The following is a 20,037-nucleotide window of genomic DNA, read 5'->3' on the forward strand; positions in this document are numbered from 1 at the left end:
AGGCAGTTTCTTTGCCTGTAAAATATCAGGTGATACCTTGTAATTGGGTCCATGCATTGCATTAACCTATGATTTGCTTTGTTTGTGGAATAAACCATAATGGCCCAGTTTCCTCAAATTAAAGAAGATACAAACCAAAACAGTGGTTGGATTCATGCACCACATGAAGACAAAACCAAACTAACCATATTATGGCTTCCCAGGATGTGGGCATATACTGATGCTATCTTCCTCCAGCAGAGAGCTTTTTGATATGTCTACTTTTTTTTATCAAGGGGTTTTCTCATTTTGCCTCATTTTTTTTCCTCCCATTTCCTCCTTTTTTTCTCCCCTCTTTTTCTTTTACATTATTCTCATTCTCTTTCTTTTTCCTCCCATTTTCATTCATGGACATAATGTGGGACATTCTGGCACTCCACACTATTGGATTTTGAGCTGTTTCCAAGAGAGGGAAAACTTTAGCCTCTTTGATCCACATCAAGTGCAGGATGCAAGCTGCTTTCTACAAGTTTCAGAAGATTCATGGGAAACAAGGACTTGGGGGTGGTCAGCCTCCACATTCCCCAAGTTAGGAGATGTGTCCTGGCATGCATAGTTCTCTTGATGTAGAGACCCATAAGATGAAAATAACTGGGTTTTGGCTGCTTACACTGTGCCACTTATGGATTGTAGGAAGGCATGTGTGAGTACCATTAGGAAGACCAGATACTTAAATGAAATATTCTCTACATGTGGTTGGATTTATAGCCAGATTACTGAGAGACAGAGGATAGAGAGCATGAGAAAAAGGATGTAAGTAGATACATGATTAGGTGGGATGTGAAAAAAGAACTGAATTAGTAGTTTGAGTTGTGCAACAATACTCTCGTTGTTCCTTCTTCTTTTGTTGGCACATCCAGTTTCATTTATTATAGTGACAGAACTCTATTAAATAGCATGTATTGGACATCCTCAGAACTTTAAGATATTCTTAGGTTTCTCCACCTGAAGTATAATAAGTATATGTGAATCCATTGCCAAATTCAGAAGTTCAGTTCAGTTCAATGATAACATCCATTCTTGGGTGGGGGAAATGTTATTCATCCACCATATCTGCAAACTGTTGGTATACATATAGAAATTTTTATGATAAATTCAATACATTCTTGCCTAATTGGTTCAATAGAATAATTTTAGTGTCATTAAACTGAATTAATCCCAAGTACTAAATAGTGAGATAGATTCTATTATGGTTTTATTTAATTGTTTAAAATACTTGCAACAGATGTAAGGAAAAGGAAATACAGGAGAGGAAAACATATTAATAGCATAAAAAGACTTACCCAGTCTGCGTAACTGGCTTTTGTACCTGCTGCCGCAGGTCTTCTGCCTAGTTCCACATACATTGTTACACCCACAGAAGAAGAAGTATAAAACTAGATAAAAAGCGGCACAAGATACATTCTCTTCAGATAACTTTGAACATGATTCTGCCTTAACTGGAGGTTCTTAAACTGTTGGACCTGTGCATATCCCCTTGCCTAAGCCAAGTTTGTGTCAGTCTGTAACATCTTACGGCTCCTGTTTAGATCCAAAATAGGGGCTGTGTTGGTTTCCTAATCAAGATCCAAATCACAATCTGATCATTGTGGATTGAGCAAAGTTGTTACATTCCTATCACATTGAATTATTTATCTCCATTTTAGACTCTTCCTTCAAACGCTATCTAGGGATCAACACTCTTTGGCAATTGCTAAGAAAGAGGACCTGCCCTTATTATTACTACTACAGCCACCAAGTTCCCCTGTTATCAGTGATCTGATCCTCAAGTAGCTGTAGCCAAATTAATTTTCCTGCAAGACAAAGGAATGAGAAACTATACCTGCTAAAACTGCTCCCCCTAGTATAATTTACTGATCAAGTAAAACAAGTGGGAAATGGTTTAATCAGAGGCTGTGAAATGTTATGCTCTTCCATATATTATCATTTTCGTAGTTCATAATGTTTCATAAGGTTATTCCTGAAATATAGCAGTAAAGTTCAAAATAACAAGGACACATTGTGTGTGTGTGTGTTCTCTCTCTCTCTCTCTATATATATATACAATTTTATTAAAAAAATTAAAAGGGAAGATAAAAACTAATACAAACTAATATAAAGTAAGAAGAACAAAAGACAAAGAAGAACAAAATCAAAGAGAAAGCTAAAAGTGCAAGAAAGGGGGAAAAGGTAAAAGAAAAATAGAAAAGCAAGAAAAAAATACAAGTGGCTTCCAGTCTTTTTTACGGCAGTTATAAGTACAAGTAGAAATTTACCTCTTACTCCTTGGTTACAACATAACTCTCTTCTTCTAATAATCTATCCTGTCTAATCATCAAAACCATAAATCATAAGTTCATTTTTTTCTGTTTTACGCAAAAAGTCCCTAAGGGGCTTCCAGTCAGCAATAAAAGTAAATATTGTCTTTCAGGACACATTGCTTCTAAAATAAAAACAACCTGAAGAGAATATAACTCCCTTATTTCCCCTTGTCTTTTAATATAATGCTTTTTTAGCTCCTCTGCCCCCAAAAGATAAGAAATCATTACCAGCATGTTGAATCTGCAGCAATGAATATTTTAAGGAGACAGTAGTTCTGTTTTGGTATTTAAACACAACAAACTTTCCTTTTAACCATAAATAATTCAGATTCTAGCTTACATGGAAGGTTGCATACACTGGGGAAAAGAGGTGTTCTGTATAAACAAAAGGTTAAATTCCAGCATTCCAAAAATATTTTCTACACAAATTTTCAAGGAACAATTAAAAGATTTAAAAGGTTTTTTTAATTTAATTAGTATTTGGAAGCTAATTAAATCCAGCATAGCAAATTTAAAACAAACACGCATTGCAAAAATGCATTGCTGTACTAACAAATATGAATGTCAGATTGTAAATCCTTTGGAAGTCAGCTGGTTTCTAAAACTCAACTTTTTAATGGTCCCCTATTTTATGTAGATGCTTTCTTGCATCTGTATAATCCTAATAAAATCTATCTTTCTCTAGGAATACAGACACGTGCCAAATACAATATAACTTAATACATTCCAGCAATATAAACTGCAATTTATCACTTGTAATTTCTATTCCAAATGTTGGGGAGTGGTCTGCAGTTAAATCATTAAAAATTATTTGATAAGTACATTGGACCACAAGCCTTTTAAGAATTACACAATTGGTTAGAATGTGTTCAATCTGTTATTTGAAGAACTAGCACCTATCACAGTCTGCAACACAATATGTTATCTTGTTTTAATTGGAAATGTGATGTTATTATTTTTATTACTGCTTATACCATTGTTTCACTGTATTTTTGTATTTTTAAACTGTTACATGCTGTCTTGGAAGGGTTTAGTTTAAGGTGGTTTATAAATATTTGAATTAAGCAAATCAGTTTCCTTACGTACCTTTGTTATCCCCTAGAGGTTGACAACCAACCTTTTTGGAGTAGTGGATATATTTGGAGTTTTGTTTTGGCCACTTTCACCAAAGGATTGCCATGGAGAAAGGGGCGGGGTGGGATGGTATAAACAACAAAGGGTGATTCTGATGGGTTATTCCTACTATATCCTCTAACCTTCCAAGTTAGCAGTTCTCTAACCATTAGAGGTTCTCTAATGCCCCAGATTACTTTTCATTTTTTTTCCTGAGAGTCAGGCACACTTCCAAGCCCTTCAGCAGCTCCCTGCCATTTTATCTGTAAATAATATTGACTCTTTGGATGAGTGCTTTGCTTTGCAGCATGCCAGCTTTGTGATTATATTTAAAAAACAAAAACAAATAAGGAGAAGCAAAGATCTTACTAGACATCCACGTTGCTTACTATAGTGCCTACTTTAAAGAATGCTTCTAGGATTTTAGAAATTAGAGGTAGAGAATCATAGCCAAATGCAAGAATATGCTGAGACCCATATGATATACTCATATACTACAGCAACCCATTATGTGCTTCAGGATGATCCATGATTGCATGGATAAATATTACTCCCATTTACTTTAACTGGACAAAAAATTCTTCAGTCCATCCATGGGGTGGCCCATTTTTGTGGAAAAGTATGCCTGAGACAGAATAACTGAACTAAATGTATACCGTTGCATTTTGGGCAGATTCAAGGGCAAAAAGGTGATTGTAAGCAGGCATGACATGGACATTACACAAATAGGCATTATACTTGAAGACACTGAATCTTTCCCTGTGCTCATGCATCTTCTTCAAGGAGTCCCAGGTAGGCGCAGCATGCACACCACTGCATGCTCTGAGTCATCTTTTCAATTATTTAAATCTGGGTCACTGCACGATATCACTATCACTTTTTACAAACGATTATTACTTTAGTACAACTACAACAGAAAAGAATAAAAATACAAAAAAATGAGAGACAAAAGAGACTTTAAAAACTAACATACAGTAATAATGATAAATATATGAAAATTAAAGTTTTGGAATCCCAGGAGAAAGGTGCTGTCCATATCTCTTGGGACATGCTGTTCCAGGGGGATGGGCGATAAAGAAAGCATGATTCCTTGGTCCTGTAAGATGGCAACATTTAATAAATAGGTCCTGGAGTACCCACCCTCTGCCAGAATGTACTGGGTAGGCAGAAACAATTGGAGGTTGGTAGTCCTTCAGATATCCCACCCCATGCCATGAAGGGCTTTATACGTAATGACAGCACCTTGAATTGCACCCAGAAGCCAACTGGCAACCAATACAGCTTGTGTAGCAACAGTGACACAGAAGCATTTTGGAGCAGCTGCAGCTTCCAGATGGTCTTCAAGGGGAGCTCCATGTTGAGTGCGTTGCAATAATTCAGTCATGAGATGACCAGGGCATGAGTAACTATCTGAAGGGATTCCCAGTTGAGGAAAGAGTGCAACTGGCATACAAGATGAACTTGTGCAAAGATAGATAGATTGACTGACCAAGAGACTTGAGACCCAGATAAAAAATACATTGTCTTGCCCTTTTTTGTATGTTGTTCCTGGCAGATATGTGTATGTATACCTGCACATACTCTATCACATGCAAACATTTGTTAAACAGGTAATTTACAGGATTAGATTCAGCTTGTGACAAAGTGGGGAAGCTGAACATTGCACAAAATTTTGACTCTCTCCTTTTGTACATATGTCTGTGAGTGTGTATTTCTATGCTTTTCTCTTTTCAAGGGGATCATCCTTAATTTAGTGTTCTCTTCCTTTTAGGTAAATACATTATTATTATTGTGCTTTCTTAAAACAAATGGAAATGTATTGGTTAAGTTTAAAGTTACCTTTCTCATATATTTAATCCTGAAAAGTAAAAGGCTTTCAAAGTTATTTTTAGAATATCAGTTACCATGGTAAAAGCAATTTCTTGCACTGTTCTTCCCGCTGGTTGCTTAGATGGCTAATACTATATGCTTCAGTCATACATCCCAATTATGCTTTTTAATAACTTTATCATATTCATTTTATGCTTGGGATTTCTGCTTATTTAGAAAAAGAAAATTGTGTTTTGTGTCTGCATATCTAATATACTGTGTTCATCATGTAAATACGGCATTGTAAATTCAAAAGCACCTTGAAATCCTTCCATATACGAAAACTAGGGGTATTTATTTAAAATGAAACTTTAGCTGGTGGGATCTACAAAATGACCCCAGGTCATTCACAGAGGTACTTAGCCCTTGGTATCAACCAGACTGCGTGTCAAATCATGTCCCTCTTTTGGCTGCCCAGAGTCCCTCTTTCGGGGGAGATGGGCAGTAGCAAAATTGGAATAATTAATTAATTAATTACTTAATTAAATGTTCCCTCCCTGGTGCAATTTTCAGTATACTACTGCTCTTTTGAATGTACTAATGGCCTCCAACTCAGGAAATATGATTTTGAGTCAGGCAACAATGCCTCTCAACATTCTTGCTGGTTTCATAGTGCTAGGATAAGGCCACAGACTGATTCCTTTCAGATGTCTTTTCAGCTAATCTTATGCATCTTTGGCCAATACAATAGTTCTGTCTGCAAACATCTTGCTACTCTTATTTATAGGGCCAAAGTACAAGCAGCGGGATTCTATAACATAAATCATACTTTGGCGCATCTGACAAGATTTATCCACCCAGTTAGGTACCTAATAGCATGCAAAATGTAAATTGCACACTTAGAGCTATGTTAATTCTCAAGCTCCTTCTCTTGGTTGAGCATCCTTATGAATGAGCACAATTATTTTAATATTGTTCAGCAGTGTTGGCTTGTGAGCATGCAAACCAAGCACAGATAGTTAGCCACCCAGACGCTATTGCTGTCTATTTTGTTTGCATGTTCTATTTCACAAATGGCCATACAGTAGCTGTTTGTTGTTGTTTAGAGCTACATTTTTGGATTTATTTAATTAACTCTATAGGGTAAGTACATTTCCAACACTGCAATGCATTCCTTGAGTTGCATTCAGCCAAGTTCTTCTCAATACAGCCTTGTAAAGTCTCATCAACAATTATATGGCAACTTATTGTTGGCTAAAGCAGGGGGTTTCAAACTTTTTCAGGCTGTAGAACGTGTTACTTAAAGAAAAACATTTCCTGGAACTGCTGATCAAGAGGCAAAGCTCTAATGATAGAAAATTAGCTGTGTGAGTGATTTTTCTTTTCCTCCTTAGTCTCTCACAGAAGCCCACCAAGTTCTCAAGGGACCTTGGGGTTCTGTGGAACAAAGTTTGAAAGGGCTGGGCTAAAGCATGGAAACAACCATAAGATCTCGGGTAGCAAAAAATATGGAAGTGTATGTGTGTGTTTGGTATCCATTCGTACTATATTGGACTAGAACCACACTTAGAAGGTGTTTTGTTTTGTTTTGTGTTTTATTTGGTGCCTTCAGATCAGTGCTGATTCCTGGCAACTGCTTGGATAAGTCCCTGCAGTTTTCTGAGCAAGATTTCAGAACGGGTTTGCCATTGCTGCTTCCTAGGGCTGAGAGAGAGTGACTGGCCCAAGGTCACCCAGTTGGCTTTGTGCCTAAGGTGGGACTAGAACTCATGGTCTCCCGGTTTCTAGCCTGGTGCCTTAACGTCAAGCTGGCTTTCTCAAAGAGAGAAGTTTACTTATATTAATATGATTGTATACAGTATATTTCTGAATAGAACAGCTCAGCTGGTAATCAGTGAAAGGCAGACAGATCGTACAAAGCCTGTAATTAAAAGATCTGCACTGATTGGCCAATGTCACTGCATTTGGAGTTTTGCCATTACCTTTTATTGTTCTAAACAGTTTAGAGCAGTGTTTCTCAACCTTAGCAACTTTAAGATGTCTGGACTTCAACTCCCAGAATCCCACAGCCAGCATGGAGACATGGTTTTCTTCTGTATCACCTCCAGGCTAAGACATGCAATCCTTCAGGACTTTTGTTTCCTCTCCATTCTTTGCCTTTAGAAAAATAGCCAAGATGCTTTTCTTTTGCCAGGATTTTAATCATTTATTAATTTTGGCAAAAGTTTATATATGTTAAACAAGTTTCATTTTATATGTTAATTCTTGTCTTAAAATGGAAATGCCAGGGTTTAATATAAGCCCTTTGGTCTGCAAATACTGTGCTCAAGTCAGCTACAGGCCCCACATTCTTATCATATGCACTGCTTGCTTATATTTGAGGGGAGAAACTCTACCTTAAGCCCGTGAAGATAACAGAAGTTCTAGTTTTTGGAACTCAGGTTTTCCATTGAAGAACAACACAGAATATTCTAATTGCTGTGAGTGCTTTCAAAGTTGTTGTAGTTAGAAATGCAGTTTTATGTCAGGATAAATTTTCCTTACGAAACCTGAAAGTTTCAATTTACTTACTAAATTTTACTTGCATTGAAGCAGCTTTGCATCTTATGTATTGTCGGACTGAATTTCTGTGTGCTTGGGAACTGCATAGACATGCTAAGAAATGCATGAACTTTTTATTCTTGTTCTCACATAGAGATTGAAAGAGCTCAAACAAAGGGAATTTGCACGAAACGTGGCTTCAAAATCCTGGAAGGACGAAAAGAAACAGGAAAAAGCTCTCAAACGACTTCATCAGCTGGCTGAGTTGCGGAAGCAGTCAGAATGGTGCGTCTTTGGAACTAAATTACCTTTTAATCTTGTCTTTTTTTCCCTGATAGTCCCAGGAGAAATCTCCATAGCTTTACTTCTACTTTATATAATGCAGAGGTCATAAACACATATTCTACAAACCCTGTTTTTTACTTTATCCTTCATGCCAACATCCTTATTGTACAAACAATACAATTGGAAGCCCTGCAATAATTCCTTAGCATTTGAATGTTGGACTTTTTACCCTCTCTAATCTCTATCAAATTACTTTAACAGTGCTGTGATAAATTTTTCAGAGTAAACATTTCCAGTGTCACAAATAGATAAATAAATGGTGTCTGACCAAATGCTCCCTGCCCCACAATAAACTGTTTTACGCTTCCTGTCCCTGTTTGCAGCTACTCCCAATAAATAAAATTTTTTGATTAAAAAAAAAAAAGACACCTTCTTGCTTTCTTATCCAGGCAAGGATCATCTCCTTGGTGAGATTTTGCAATATCACATAGATAATCAGATTACTTTATGTGGTGTTAACAATGAGAAGCCAGATCTTCCATTGCGTGGGGATGAGTAAAAATTTAATTCAGTTCCTTTTTATAAAGATTTTTAGAAACAGCAGACATCTTCATAAATGGGATGGAAAGAAAAACTTACTCATTTCAAATGCTGGATGAAATAAACTGATATATTCCTCCAATGAGGCAGAGGGTTTTGAATGTTTCAATCTTGCATTACCTTTGCACTTGTCAGTATTTGTGGTGCTGGATCCAGATTGCTAATTTCCTGCCAGTCTGGGAATCTTTAATAACTACATGGTGGTGGCAACAACATGGTCCTATCCATGCTGAAAACAACTGATTTGAACCAGTGAGGATTAATGAAATTTTGTTTGTTAAGATTTTACCAATTTTTATTAATTTCTTCAAAGGAACAGAAAGATTTTGAGATTTTTAAAAATTCTGATTGTTGAAGAAAATCAAACCAAACCATTTTCACTGAAAATGTAGAGGAATGAGGGAATACATTGGGCCATCATCTTGTCTTCTTCTCATGCTGTACTCTTTATCATGATACATGGCCATAGCACTTTCACTGCCCATCAAAGTAGCTCAGCTTGGTAAGAAGCACTGGACATGCTATTTCAGCAGTGGGATGATACATTATTTATTTAGAAACATTTATTAAGACAATCCGTTGGCCACCATATCTCCTACTGCCTAATCCAGGCTTTCCAAAGCTGATGTTCTCCAGATGTCTTTTAGTATGATTCCCAACAGTCACAGCCAATATATCTGTGATGAAGCAAAGAGGACAGAGGGTGTCGTTTCACACATGTGAAAGGCACCATGTTGGGGAAACATATCCATATTAATAAACAGTGATTATGTTTTCTAGCCATGAAAAAATTAATTGGAGATTGTAAGATGAATCCAAGAGGTTATATGTGCAAAATGTATTTTCTACAACAAATCAGGGCTGTTAAATGTTGAATTACAGACATAATACAAACCTGATCCAAAGCTTCTTCCATACGCAGAATTTCTGCAAGTGTACAGCCTCCTAGTTCACTAGTATTTAAGATATGGATGGAGCTGTTCCCAATACCATAATGAAAGGCAAGCCCTTGTCAGTAAAAGAGTGTGGATTTTCATTGATTTGCACATTTCTTTTCTGGACACAGCTCTACTAACTCTATGCATGCCTGTAGTTCAGCTTACTGGGCTGCACATCATATATACTAAACCACTTCAGGCTTCAGTAAACCTTCACGGCATACAATGTTCATTAACTACCTCACATGGAATGGGATCAAGGATGCCATGTCTATGTTCAGTGAGATCAGTTCACCATGTTATTACTACGTTCCTTCCAATGCCATATTGGTCCTGATGGCGATGAATTTCATTGCATCATCCTAACTACTCAGGCTAATACTTTCTAACAGGGTATGCTGAAAATTAAATTTATTTTTAACTTAAGTAGTTTTATTATATTATTTATTTCTAGTGTTGCCGGATGCAGACCCATGTTTAAAAGTCCCCAGGTAGTTGTAGAACAACCACAGCAACGAGCACAAGAACCATTTCTCTTAGCTCAAGAGGGGAAAGCCAAGATTGCAGCCGAAGAGCAATGTTCCACCAGCAACACTTCCGAAAAACGACAGGAACCTTCGTTAAACAAGGACCAGTCATGCATAGAGAGACACCATTTGCTTAAAAATCATATCTCTCCAGCATTCTCCTGCAGCACCAATGCTTGTAACAGGACAGGGGTGTCTTTTTCCTTCTCTAAAAAAGTCCACTTGAAGCTTGAGTCATCAGCATCTGTGTTCAGTGAGAACGTGGAAGAAGCATATGACTGCATTGGATCATCAAGGCAAAAAGTGAAACAAACTGCTGAAGAATGCTACACTTGCATACATATGAGTGGCAAGAGGAAAACTAATGTGCAAAAGCGATTATGCACACTTCAGGGCCACCAAGACAGCATTGAATCATGCAGTCTGGCTGGAAAAAATAAACTGCAGAAAGAAAATGGCCAAAACAGCAACAGAGAATCAGTGGAAACTTACCTTCCATTTTATAAGGATAAACAACATTCTCCAGATTTTGAACGTGCCAGATCTCCAGATTTAAAAGCAAGACAGCTGGTCAAGACTCAGAAATCTATACAAAGTTTCATCACATCTCAGTGCCAAACCAGCAATGTTTGTATACAGCAAAAAGCTTACAAGCACAGCAACATCCTGCTAGCAGAATGTGTCTCTGAGTTCTCAGGCCAACAGACGCCTGAAGGAGGACATTCATGTGAGTTAAACTTTAATCCCTGTATATTCAAACACTCTTCTGATTCTTCAAAAACTGTGACCGCAGACAATGAAACATCAAAGGGTGATGATTTGGTTCATGAAATTAAGCCCCAAACACTGCCTTTCCTTCATGTACTGAGTAAAGATGGCAGCACAGCCTTACATTGGCCCATGGAACTTCTTTTGTTTACAAAAACAGAACCTTCTATTTCTTATGGCTGCAATCCATTATATTTTGACTTTAAACTTCCCTTATCCCATAAAGATAATGGACAGCATGAAGTCAATGCAGAAATTTCTAAAGAGTATTCAAAAACTATGGACATAGATGGAAATGAAGCCTCGAGTCTAGCCAAGAAGAAGCAATTGTCCAGTGGAAAAGATAACTTTTTAAAGCCAAAGAAGAACAGAGCTCTGTGTATCAAAAAGTCCCAGCCAGAATTATATACCAACAAAGAAAACAAAATTAATTACAGTGCTCCAAAGTACATTTCAGATAATTTGAATGAAAATATACCTAACGTGCCTGCTCAGTTTGATTGCTCACAAAGGCATTGTGCAATAGCAACAAGTCCCCATACAGCTATGTGTGTGAGATCTTTAGCACAGCACTTTCAGAACTGTGAAACGGCAGTACCAGAAGAGGTCAATGAACATGTTTGCATTTATCCCTTGGCGTCTAGGACAAAAAAGCGGAAATGTGGAAAGTGTGATTTTATGTATTCCCAGAGACAAACCAATCTGGATTTGGTCACCTGTACAAGTGACATAAGTGAAAGTGGAAAAGATACAATTCTTGGTTGTAAGTTAGACTGTCCTGGTGAGTGCTTGCAAAAGGAAAGCAATGTGAGTTTTGCCAGTGAATTTTTGAAATTCTGTCCTTTGCAAAAACCCTGGTCTGACAGACAGTCTAATTATTCTGACACCTCCATCAATAGTGAGACTAGCAACCCAAGTTGTTGCTGTAATCATAGATCAAGCAATCATAGTAGAAGTAATTTGCCTTTTTGTTGCAAAAGAAAACAAAAGTCAGCTGGAAAACAGAAATGTAAACACAAAAAGCACAACTGCCTTTCATCTTCTAATGAAGTAGATGTGGACTGCCTTATCCACAAAAAGAGTCAGCGATCTACAGATTGTACTCAGAGACATCTAATAAAATATCAGAGACATTTGAGATACGGACACTTGCTACAAAGAGACATAGCAAAACAAAGTAGAAATAGATACCCCGTCTGTAAACACAGCAGGAGCAGGAGGTGCAGCAGCTCCAAAGGTTCTTCCATCCACGATTCAGGGAGCAGTGAAAGATCATCAAGTTCCACTCGATCTAGAGGTAGCAGTTCAGGATCCTTCATGAAGGAATCAGTGCTCATCTGGAACAAACACAAAGAGGCCATGAGAAGCAGTGAAGAAGAAAAATCTTGCTCTGCCTGTTCAGACAGCCAGAATGTGAGTTGTGCCTCTAAGCATACTGGAATTTATTCGGTCAACTGGTTAGAAAAGGAAGCAGTGGGACAGAAGAAGTCATTAACTGCCAAGCTACTTTTACAAAAGGTAAAATCCAAAAGAAGCCAGGAGCAAACTGAGAGCCCTGAGAGCTTTTCGAAGGCTTGCAGGAGAGATGTCCCCTGTAGTCAGCCTGGCACATCTTCCACGGAGAGTGAAGCAATGCTGCCTTCACGGGAGAAAACGCTCAGTGTTGACATGAACTGTGTGTGGAACCATGAAGCTGGCAAACTGGAAAACCACACGAGCAAACTTTTGACCATAGATAATATTATGGGTAACACTAGCTATGGCAATTGCCTGCTCCAAGACTTAATTCAAAGAGGAACCAACTGCCAAACCCTAAATATGGAAGCAAGCACAGCAATAAAGGAGAAGTCAGATCTCTTAACTGGTGAAACACAACCTCTTCTGCAAAGCTGTGATCCAGTGACGGGTGATTTTCCCGGTGCTTTTGTTTCTCATAGATATTCTCTTGCTCCAAATTTAACAGAGACCAAAGAAGAATACAACGCAAGGATGGACTTGCATCAAGCAGAAGGAAATCTAAACTGTTACCCTGACAATGCTATGCATAAATCCAATGAAACGGAATACAAGACTGAACTTTATAGTAAGTGCATCTCCTCTCCTTTAACACAACAGCCTATAACATTTTCCCCTGATGAAATAGATAAATACAGGTTTCTACAGCTCCAGGCCCAGCAGCACATGCAGAAACAACTTGTAGCAAAGCATCTCAAGGTTCTGTCTACTACTGGGCCAGCCGCTTTCTCTGCAGCCCCAGCAGTTCAGTCTGTTCCGGTCCAGCAGCACACTTCTGTTGCCACCCTCCACCAAACATTTCTGCAAAGCTTTGCTTTGTCCACTGGGGTTCATCCACATACCAGCCATCTTTCCTTGACCCATATACATCCATTCTCACAGTCTCATCTTGCTCCAATGTCACTTTCGCCATTTGCTTCAACCCTCCTGCCGACTCACTCGGCGCTATTGTCAGGTCATCCATTCCATTTGGTATCGGCAACTCCTATTCACCCTGCTGCCCAGCTGGCAATCCCATCACTGCCCCACGCTGCCTTTATTCCTACTCTGTTCACTCCACAGCTGAATGCAGCTGCATCTTCCACAATGCATTTCAATCCTTTAATTCACCCAGTATTCCAGGGGCAGAAACTTCCACATTATTCTTGAACATGGCATGGGCATTGGTTATCTGAACTGAGGAAAAAAGTAAGTTAAAGAAATATTTTGAATAGCAAGGTCACTGTCCTACATTCCAAAAAGCAATTTAGAATGGAACTCCCATTTAGTAGTGTAATTGTTTTCTGTATGAGAAGTCATGGTTTATATACTCCAAATATATCAAGAATGCTGAGCAAAATCAAAGTTGGGCTGACACAGCACATGAATTTGATCATTAAACTGTTGAGAAGAGAGTTATTTCTCACAAAGCCATGTCTGTTCCTTACTTCAATCCTTTGCAATTTGGCACCATCCAGATGTAACTCGACTGCAACTTCCAGAATTTCCCACCAGCACAGCCAACCCATTTCAAAGGTGCCTGATAAGTGGGTGTTGTCTGACAACTCCTGTTAAGGTTCAGCATGGTCTTTACTCTGTAGAAGGTGTTTTCTTTAAACAAATTCAATATACGTTTTCAAAAAAGGATGCAGGCAAGAATGGTTAACCTTGGAAAGTGCTTGGAGTACATAAACCCCCAACTCTCCATCATCATGCCACTGACGTTTGGCAGAAAATAACTGATTTTAAGCAATGCATTTTTTTTGTTCTTTAAAAAGTGCAATAAAAATGAAATAAGCCCCCAACTCTCCCCAGAAATACAGGCTGAAAATTTTGGCCCCACTCCCTCAGGGACAAATTGCATCAGTGCTATCGCATCACCATTCCTTGGAGATCCAAATGAGGAGGAGGAGTCCCCAGTCTAAAAATGTTGCCTCCTTCTGCCATATGCTTTGCATTAAAAAAAATAATAATAAAGACACCCTCAACTTCACTTCTGGTGATTACATGGACATAATTATCAGATTTTTTTGACCCAAATATAGAAGCACTTCCCCATCACCTTCCTCCGGGGTGTTGTTTTATCTTACAGTTATGACATTTCCTAAAAGTCTGTCATCCAACCACTAACCAGGCTACTAGAAGTTGTGAAGGACAAGCAGGGGTTAGAGTGACACAAATGGCATTGCCACAGTGCAAGCCCTGCCCCCTTTCCCATGCTTCATGACATTGCACACGCATTTAAAAGGAGCAGAGTTCGCCTGTGGATACTGCTGAACAAGGCCCTGCTTTGCTTAGCTTCTAAGGCCAGAAAGATCACCAAGGTGCTTCCAGGGACATTGTATCACTAGTAGCCTTGTATGCTAAAAGCAAAAACCATTTTTTCTTGTCTAGAAAGATTCATAATCACTAAATAAGCAGCCTTTGAATATAATTACAAATGTTCTTGTACTTTAAGATTGCAAATGTATGTACAGTTCCTTTGACTAAGCTACACATACAGTATTCCCAAACTGTGTGGGGTTTTTTTGCCCCCCTAATTCCTAGTTTCTAACACATACTTAAAAAAAGATTATGTGAGACTTGTACCCACTAAAAATCCACTAAATCATAATATATATAAATCATTACATCTGTTATTATGGTATGTTTGCATTTCTTTCGACTTGAGGCTGTACATATGACTATATATCCTTGAAAGTATTCAGTAAATTCAACTATTTTTTTAAATTATTTGGTTCAGGATGCTGATAAGGATAGTTATTAGAAATCACCCAAATCGATAAAAGAGGGAGAATGGAATTATTTGGTAGTTTTGTCCAATTCAGTACCGGTGAGATCCAGAATTAGGTAATGCACATTTTTAAACAGATCCAAGGCTGGTTTATGACATCAAAAGACAAAATTTAGTCCTTTACATTTCACAATTCCCTTTACTTAGAATATCCATTGAAATTACTATTTGTCCAGCTTATAAATGGGAAATTTAAACCATAAGATGGTGGAGGACATGCCACTTCCCACTATCTGTATCTCCCTTCTCTCATCATGATCTAATTTAGCAATTAGAAGATTAAATGTCCATTCAGCTATCCAAGCCATCTTGTGTTCTGAACATGCTGAAAATCTAGATCCCTGTGCAAAGTGCAATTCCATGCCAATCTCACCACAGGTTGATAGAAAATAATTGCTTTGTAGTGACACAAAAGTGATTAGATGAAGCTAACCAATCAACTATAATTGTTTTCCTGTTAATTAAAGCATCTATGTAAAATTCTGAACACAGCTATTTGTTATGCAGTTTTGCAAAAAAAATGAAATAAAAATCATAAATATGCTACTTGATTCATTTTTCAAGTATTTCATTTCTATCAAAACTAAATAACTTTCTGGTTAATATTCTGTATAATTATTCTGTTTTGTATTCTCTGTAAAAAGTGTTTTATATTACAGTAGCTAAGTGAATTGCACTATTGAACATGAGATGCAGCTTTTTTTTAGTTAATTCAAGTTTTCTTGGGAATGTAGTTTTATGCAATAATGTTTTTCAATAAAAAAAAAATTAATAGCATAAAGAGTGTCCGTTATGCATTTTTAAATATCATATGAAAAGATGAGATAATCCTGTATTTTAATCCATAGGACTGAAATGCATTTTATTTATCTAAACTGTAATGTTGGTTTTTAAGGCTATAATAATAATAATAATAATAGCATGTGTTACTAGAGTTGCTTAAATGGTTCTATAAGTAAATATTCTTTTTTAAAATAAATATATATACATATATATCATTGATGTGTGGTGTGTGTGTGTGTGTGTGTGTATATATATATTGTATATACACACACAACACATACATATACTTACATGTCATTATCCAGACTTACCATGCTATCTATTCATTTCTGCATGAACAAAACCAGAATTAACAGCAAAGTCAATGCATTATCCTCTTATAGATCCCTGTGGTAAAATCACTGTCTTAGTAATTATAGAAGTGTCAGAAACAGTCCAAAAGCTGAGAAAACCCAGACCTGAAGGACAACCCTGTGCTTTGTATTCTGTAAAACACAGCTTAGGGAATGACCTAAAGCTCTAGGGTGCACACATTCCTGAAAACACATTGCAAAATGGTTTCTCCTGTTTTCAAGTGGGAAAACTCACCATATTGCATCATTGTCCCCATGCCATGGCTACAAAACGGTTTGTATCCCAAGTCCAGCTTTTTTTCCTTTTCATATAAGAAAATAACTGCTGCTTATCTTTGTGGTGAGGAGGAAAGCACTGCATTCTGGGCACAGCATCTGAATTCTTCCTGGAATCATCATCATCATCATCATCATCATCCATATAACTCTGGGCAGAATGGGTGTTATACCTTCAGCTGACACTAAGCATACATACAATAAAATCCAACTCTGCATAGATCCAATTATTATATTATTACCCACTGCAATATTCCCACCCATAATGATGAGCAATCTCCAAGAACAATAGTCCCCAGCCTGGGTATTTTTCGGCTCTGTGGACTTCAACTCCTAGATTTGTTTGCCATTACCTCCTTCCTAGGGCTGAGAGAGAGTGACAGGCCCAGGGTCACCCAGCTGGCTTTGTGCCTAAGGTGGGACTAGAACTCACGGTCTCCCGGTTTCTAGCCTGATGCCTTAACCACTACACCAAACTGGGTCCTTCAGCTCCTAGGATGCTCAACCATAAACACACTGCCTCAGAATTTTTAGAGTTGGAATGCACACATACTGATGAAATTTACCCCATGCCAACAAATGACCTCATTCAGCAGTTTTACATTGATGTTGAACCCAAGCAGAAAGAATATAGAACCCTAAGGAACCCCACAAGCAGGGGTCTAAGGCCAGATATCTCCCCACTACAAACACTGACTGAAACTGGCCCCAAAGAAAGGAGGAGAATCACTGGAATACAATGCCGCCCACTTCTAACTCTCAAAACCAGTCCAGAAAGATATTGTGAGATACCAAGGAGAGTTTTAGGATGGATGCAACATCCCCAACCCAGTCTTTCCAAAGCTAATCTACATCAATGCAATCGATGCCTTCTTGGTACTGTATCCCAGTCTAACGCCTGACTGAAAAGGATTCAGATAATCTGTTTCCTCTGGAGTTGTAAACCAACCAACTTCTCAACAACTTTCCCTAAAAAGGAAAGTTTGGAGATTCAATGAAAATTGTCTAATACTATCAGATCCAGGGATGGCTTCCTGAGGAAAGGACAAACTACCACCTCTTTATAAGCTGGAAAACCCCACCCTCCACCCCCACAAGGATGCATTCACTGCAGTCTGGATCTAACTACATCTCATCTCCAGCCATAACCAACCAGGAGGGATTGTACTCACAGCCCTGAGGACTCTGTCCATTCCTGCAGGACCAACAAATTCAAACAATTCCCAGATAACTTTGCTAAACCATTCCTCAGTCAGCTCCAAAGGACTTGCACAGCTGGAGTCCAACTCAAAGTGGATCTGAGCAACTTTATCCACCAGATGCCTTGAATAGTATTCACAGCAGCACTGCAGATGTTCCTCTGGCCTCTCCTTCCCCAGGAAGGATCAGGTCACTGTAAACAGAGCAACCAGATGGCTATCTGCAGACACAATATGAATGGAAAAATGATAATGTTTTGCTGCCCTTATCACCATGAGGCAATCCTTATGAAACACTCTTACCCATTCTCTATCAGATTCACTTGTCATTTTCCTTCAGAAGCACACTGGGCATCCCTTTTGCCACTTCATTTCCTAGAGTTCCTCTAAGAACCAGAAAGTTCTCTGTGATCCAGAAGCATGGCAGAATGATAGCTATAATTGTTACAGTATTTAGTGTCTGTTTAACTAGTACTTGGCCAATTCACTATCAAAACTCCAAGAAACTCAGGTGGTATCTATGACTATTTATCAGCTTTTTATATTCATAGTTCCCCGGTAAGCTTCATGGCTAATGAGGAATTTCCAAATCTCCTTTTCCTAACCTTACATGATAAGCATTGATGTTTCATTTTAATTTCAACAGTGAAACTGCAGTTTCAACTGTGCAACTGCAGTGGGGAGGCAAAGACCTACCAGATCAACCCCCTGCTTGGTGGTTTAGAAACATATTTATAGTAATTTATTACCAGTCTTTGGATTTAATAACAGTCTTATGACCTTATGAGCAAAGATTGGAATTGCTTCTCCAACATTCTATTGCCAAACTAATGATAGTACAGTGACTTTATGACTTGGATATAAAGCCATCAAAACAAAATACTATAAAGGTAAAATGTCTGATAGCTCTTCAGTTATGTCAGCATGCACACCTAAAATTATATGGCATATTAAATCAATACTGTATTTTGCTAAACCATTAAGCTTTCAGTGTCAAAGTATGACCATGGGGTCTTTGGAAGCTGGGTGTGCATTTACTGTTAAGGAGGACAATGGCAACACAATTGACAGAGACAGTGGAGGCTTTTATTGCTCTTTTGCTATATACAACGATTTACAGCAAGTAAGAACTTCTATTTACAAAATGTCACTTTTGCCAGCCTCTTTCTCCGGACTATTCACTAACAACCGCTTGCTCTGTTGCTAAGCTACCAGCTCCCCTCCCTTCTCCTCCTCCCTCCCCCTTCAGTTTCTCCTTGAGAGAGAGAGATGGGAAGGGAATTGGCTGTATTATTGCGGAATGTGCCCAAGGAGTCTTGCCTTCTTGGATCTCATCAGCCAATTTCCTGTGTAGATACTGTGTGATGTTCCTCTCCCTGGGTCTTCTGCCCAGCCCTTCCCAGTTGGGGGCTTCCCCAGAGACTCCAAGCATCTGTTTGTGGCCAACGATCTCCCGCCTACCATGTCTGCCCTGGGTCTTGGGTGTGTTCACTCTTTACCTGGTGTTTCACTTTTCTTCGGCCAAGAAGCCTCCCGTCTTCTTCACCCTCTTCTCCCTCACAAGGCCAGGAAATCACAATTGCACAAGCAAACACTTACCGTGATGTTTCTCTCCAGTCAAAATTTCTAACACAGTCTTTCCAACAGTCTGCAATGCTTGCTGAAAGTGGCAATGTACTGTACATCTCTGTTCCTCTCCTCTCTCCCTCTCCCTCACAGGTCAGACCAACAGCATGTTCCCCAGCAACCAAGGTAGTGGGTTCCCCCCCAGGGCTTTAATCCTACTGTATATAGGGTATGACTAAAGGGAATGCTGCCTCCATCTGCCCCACAACAGACCTGGCTAGCAGTCAGAGCAACTCATCAGTCCTTGTGACAGCACAGCAGCACTCAAAGGCCACATCTGAGCATCTCCCCCTTTTCTCTCTCCTTCTGCTAACTCAGGCCTGCACCACAGCAACAAAGCCAGGCCAGTAAAATCCATAATAATTCAGAACAACTAAATGTTGCATTTCAAGCTTATAAATTGTATTTACTTATTTTTATTTATGAAAAAGCTCCATATAGTTGTATATACAAATCAGTGGTGTCCTTAAAAAGATAACTCAGCTAACCTGAGAGCAAAACTGAATAAAAGCTTCTCTTTTGAAAGCACCTAAAGAAAGAGAATGAGAGCCAGTTTGGTGTAGTGGTGAAGGCACCAGGCTAGAAACCAGGA

The 20,037-nt window shown here is 38.5% G+C and overlaps 1 protein-coding gene across 1 annotated transcript in view; it reads left to right on the forward strand.

The window, feature by feature from the left end:
* The window catches only part of ZNF804B (zinc finger protein 804B), a 213,453-nt gene extending 199,417 nt beyond the window's left edge, over positions 1–14,036 (forward strand). The window contains exons 3-4 of the mRNA XM_063301926.1: positions 7,957–8,087; positions 10,080–14,036. Coding sequence (XP_063157996.1) covers positions 7,957–8,087; positions 10,080–13,584 — 3,636 coding nt within the window. The 3' untranslated portion in view covers positions 13,585–14,036. The remainder of the gene's footprint in view (positions 1–7,956; positions 8,088–10,079) is intronic.
* The last annotated feature ends 6,001 nt before the right edge of the window (positions 14,037–20,037 follow it).

Source organism: Candoia aspera, chromosome 4 (genome assembly GCF_035149785.1).
Source record: "Candoia aspera isolate rCanAsp1 chromosome 4, rCanAsp1.hap2, whole genome shotgun sequence".
Lineage (NCBI taxonomy): Eukaryota > Metazoa > Chordata > Lepidosauria > Squamata > Boidae > Candoia > Candoia aspera.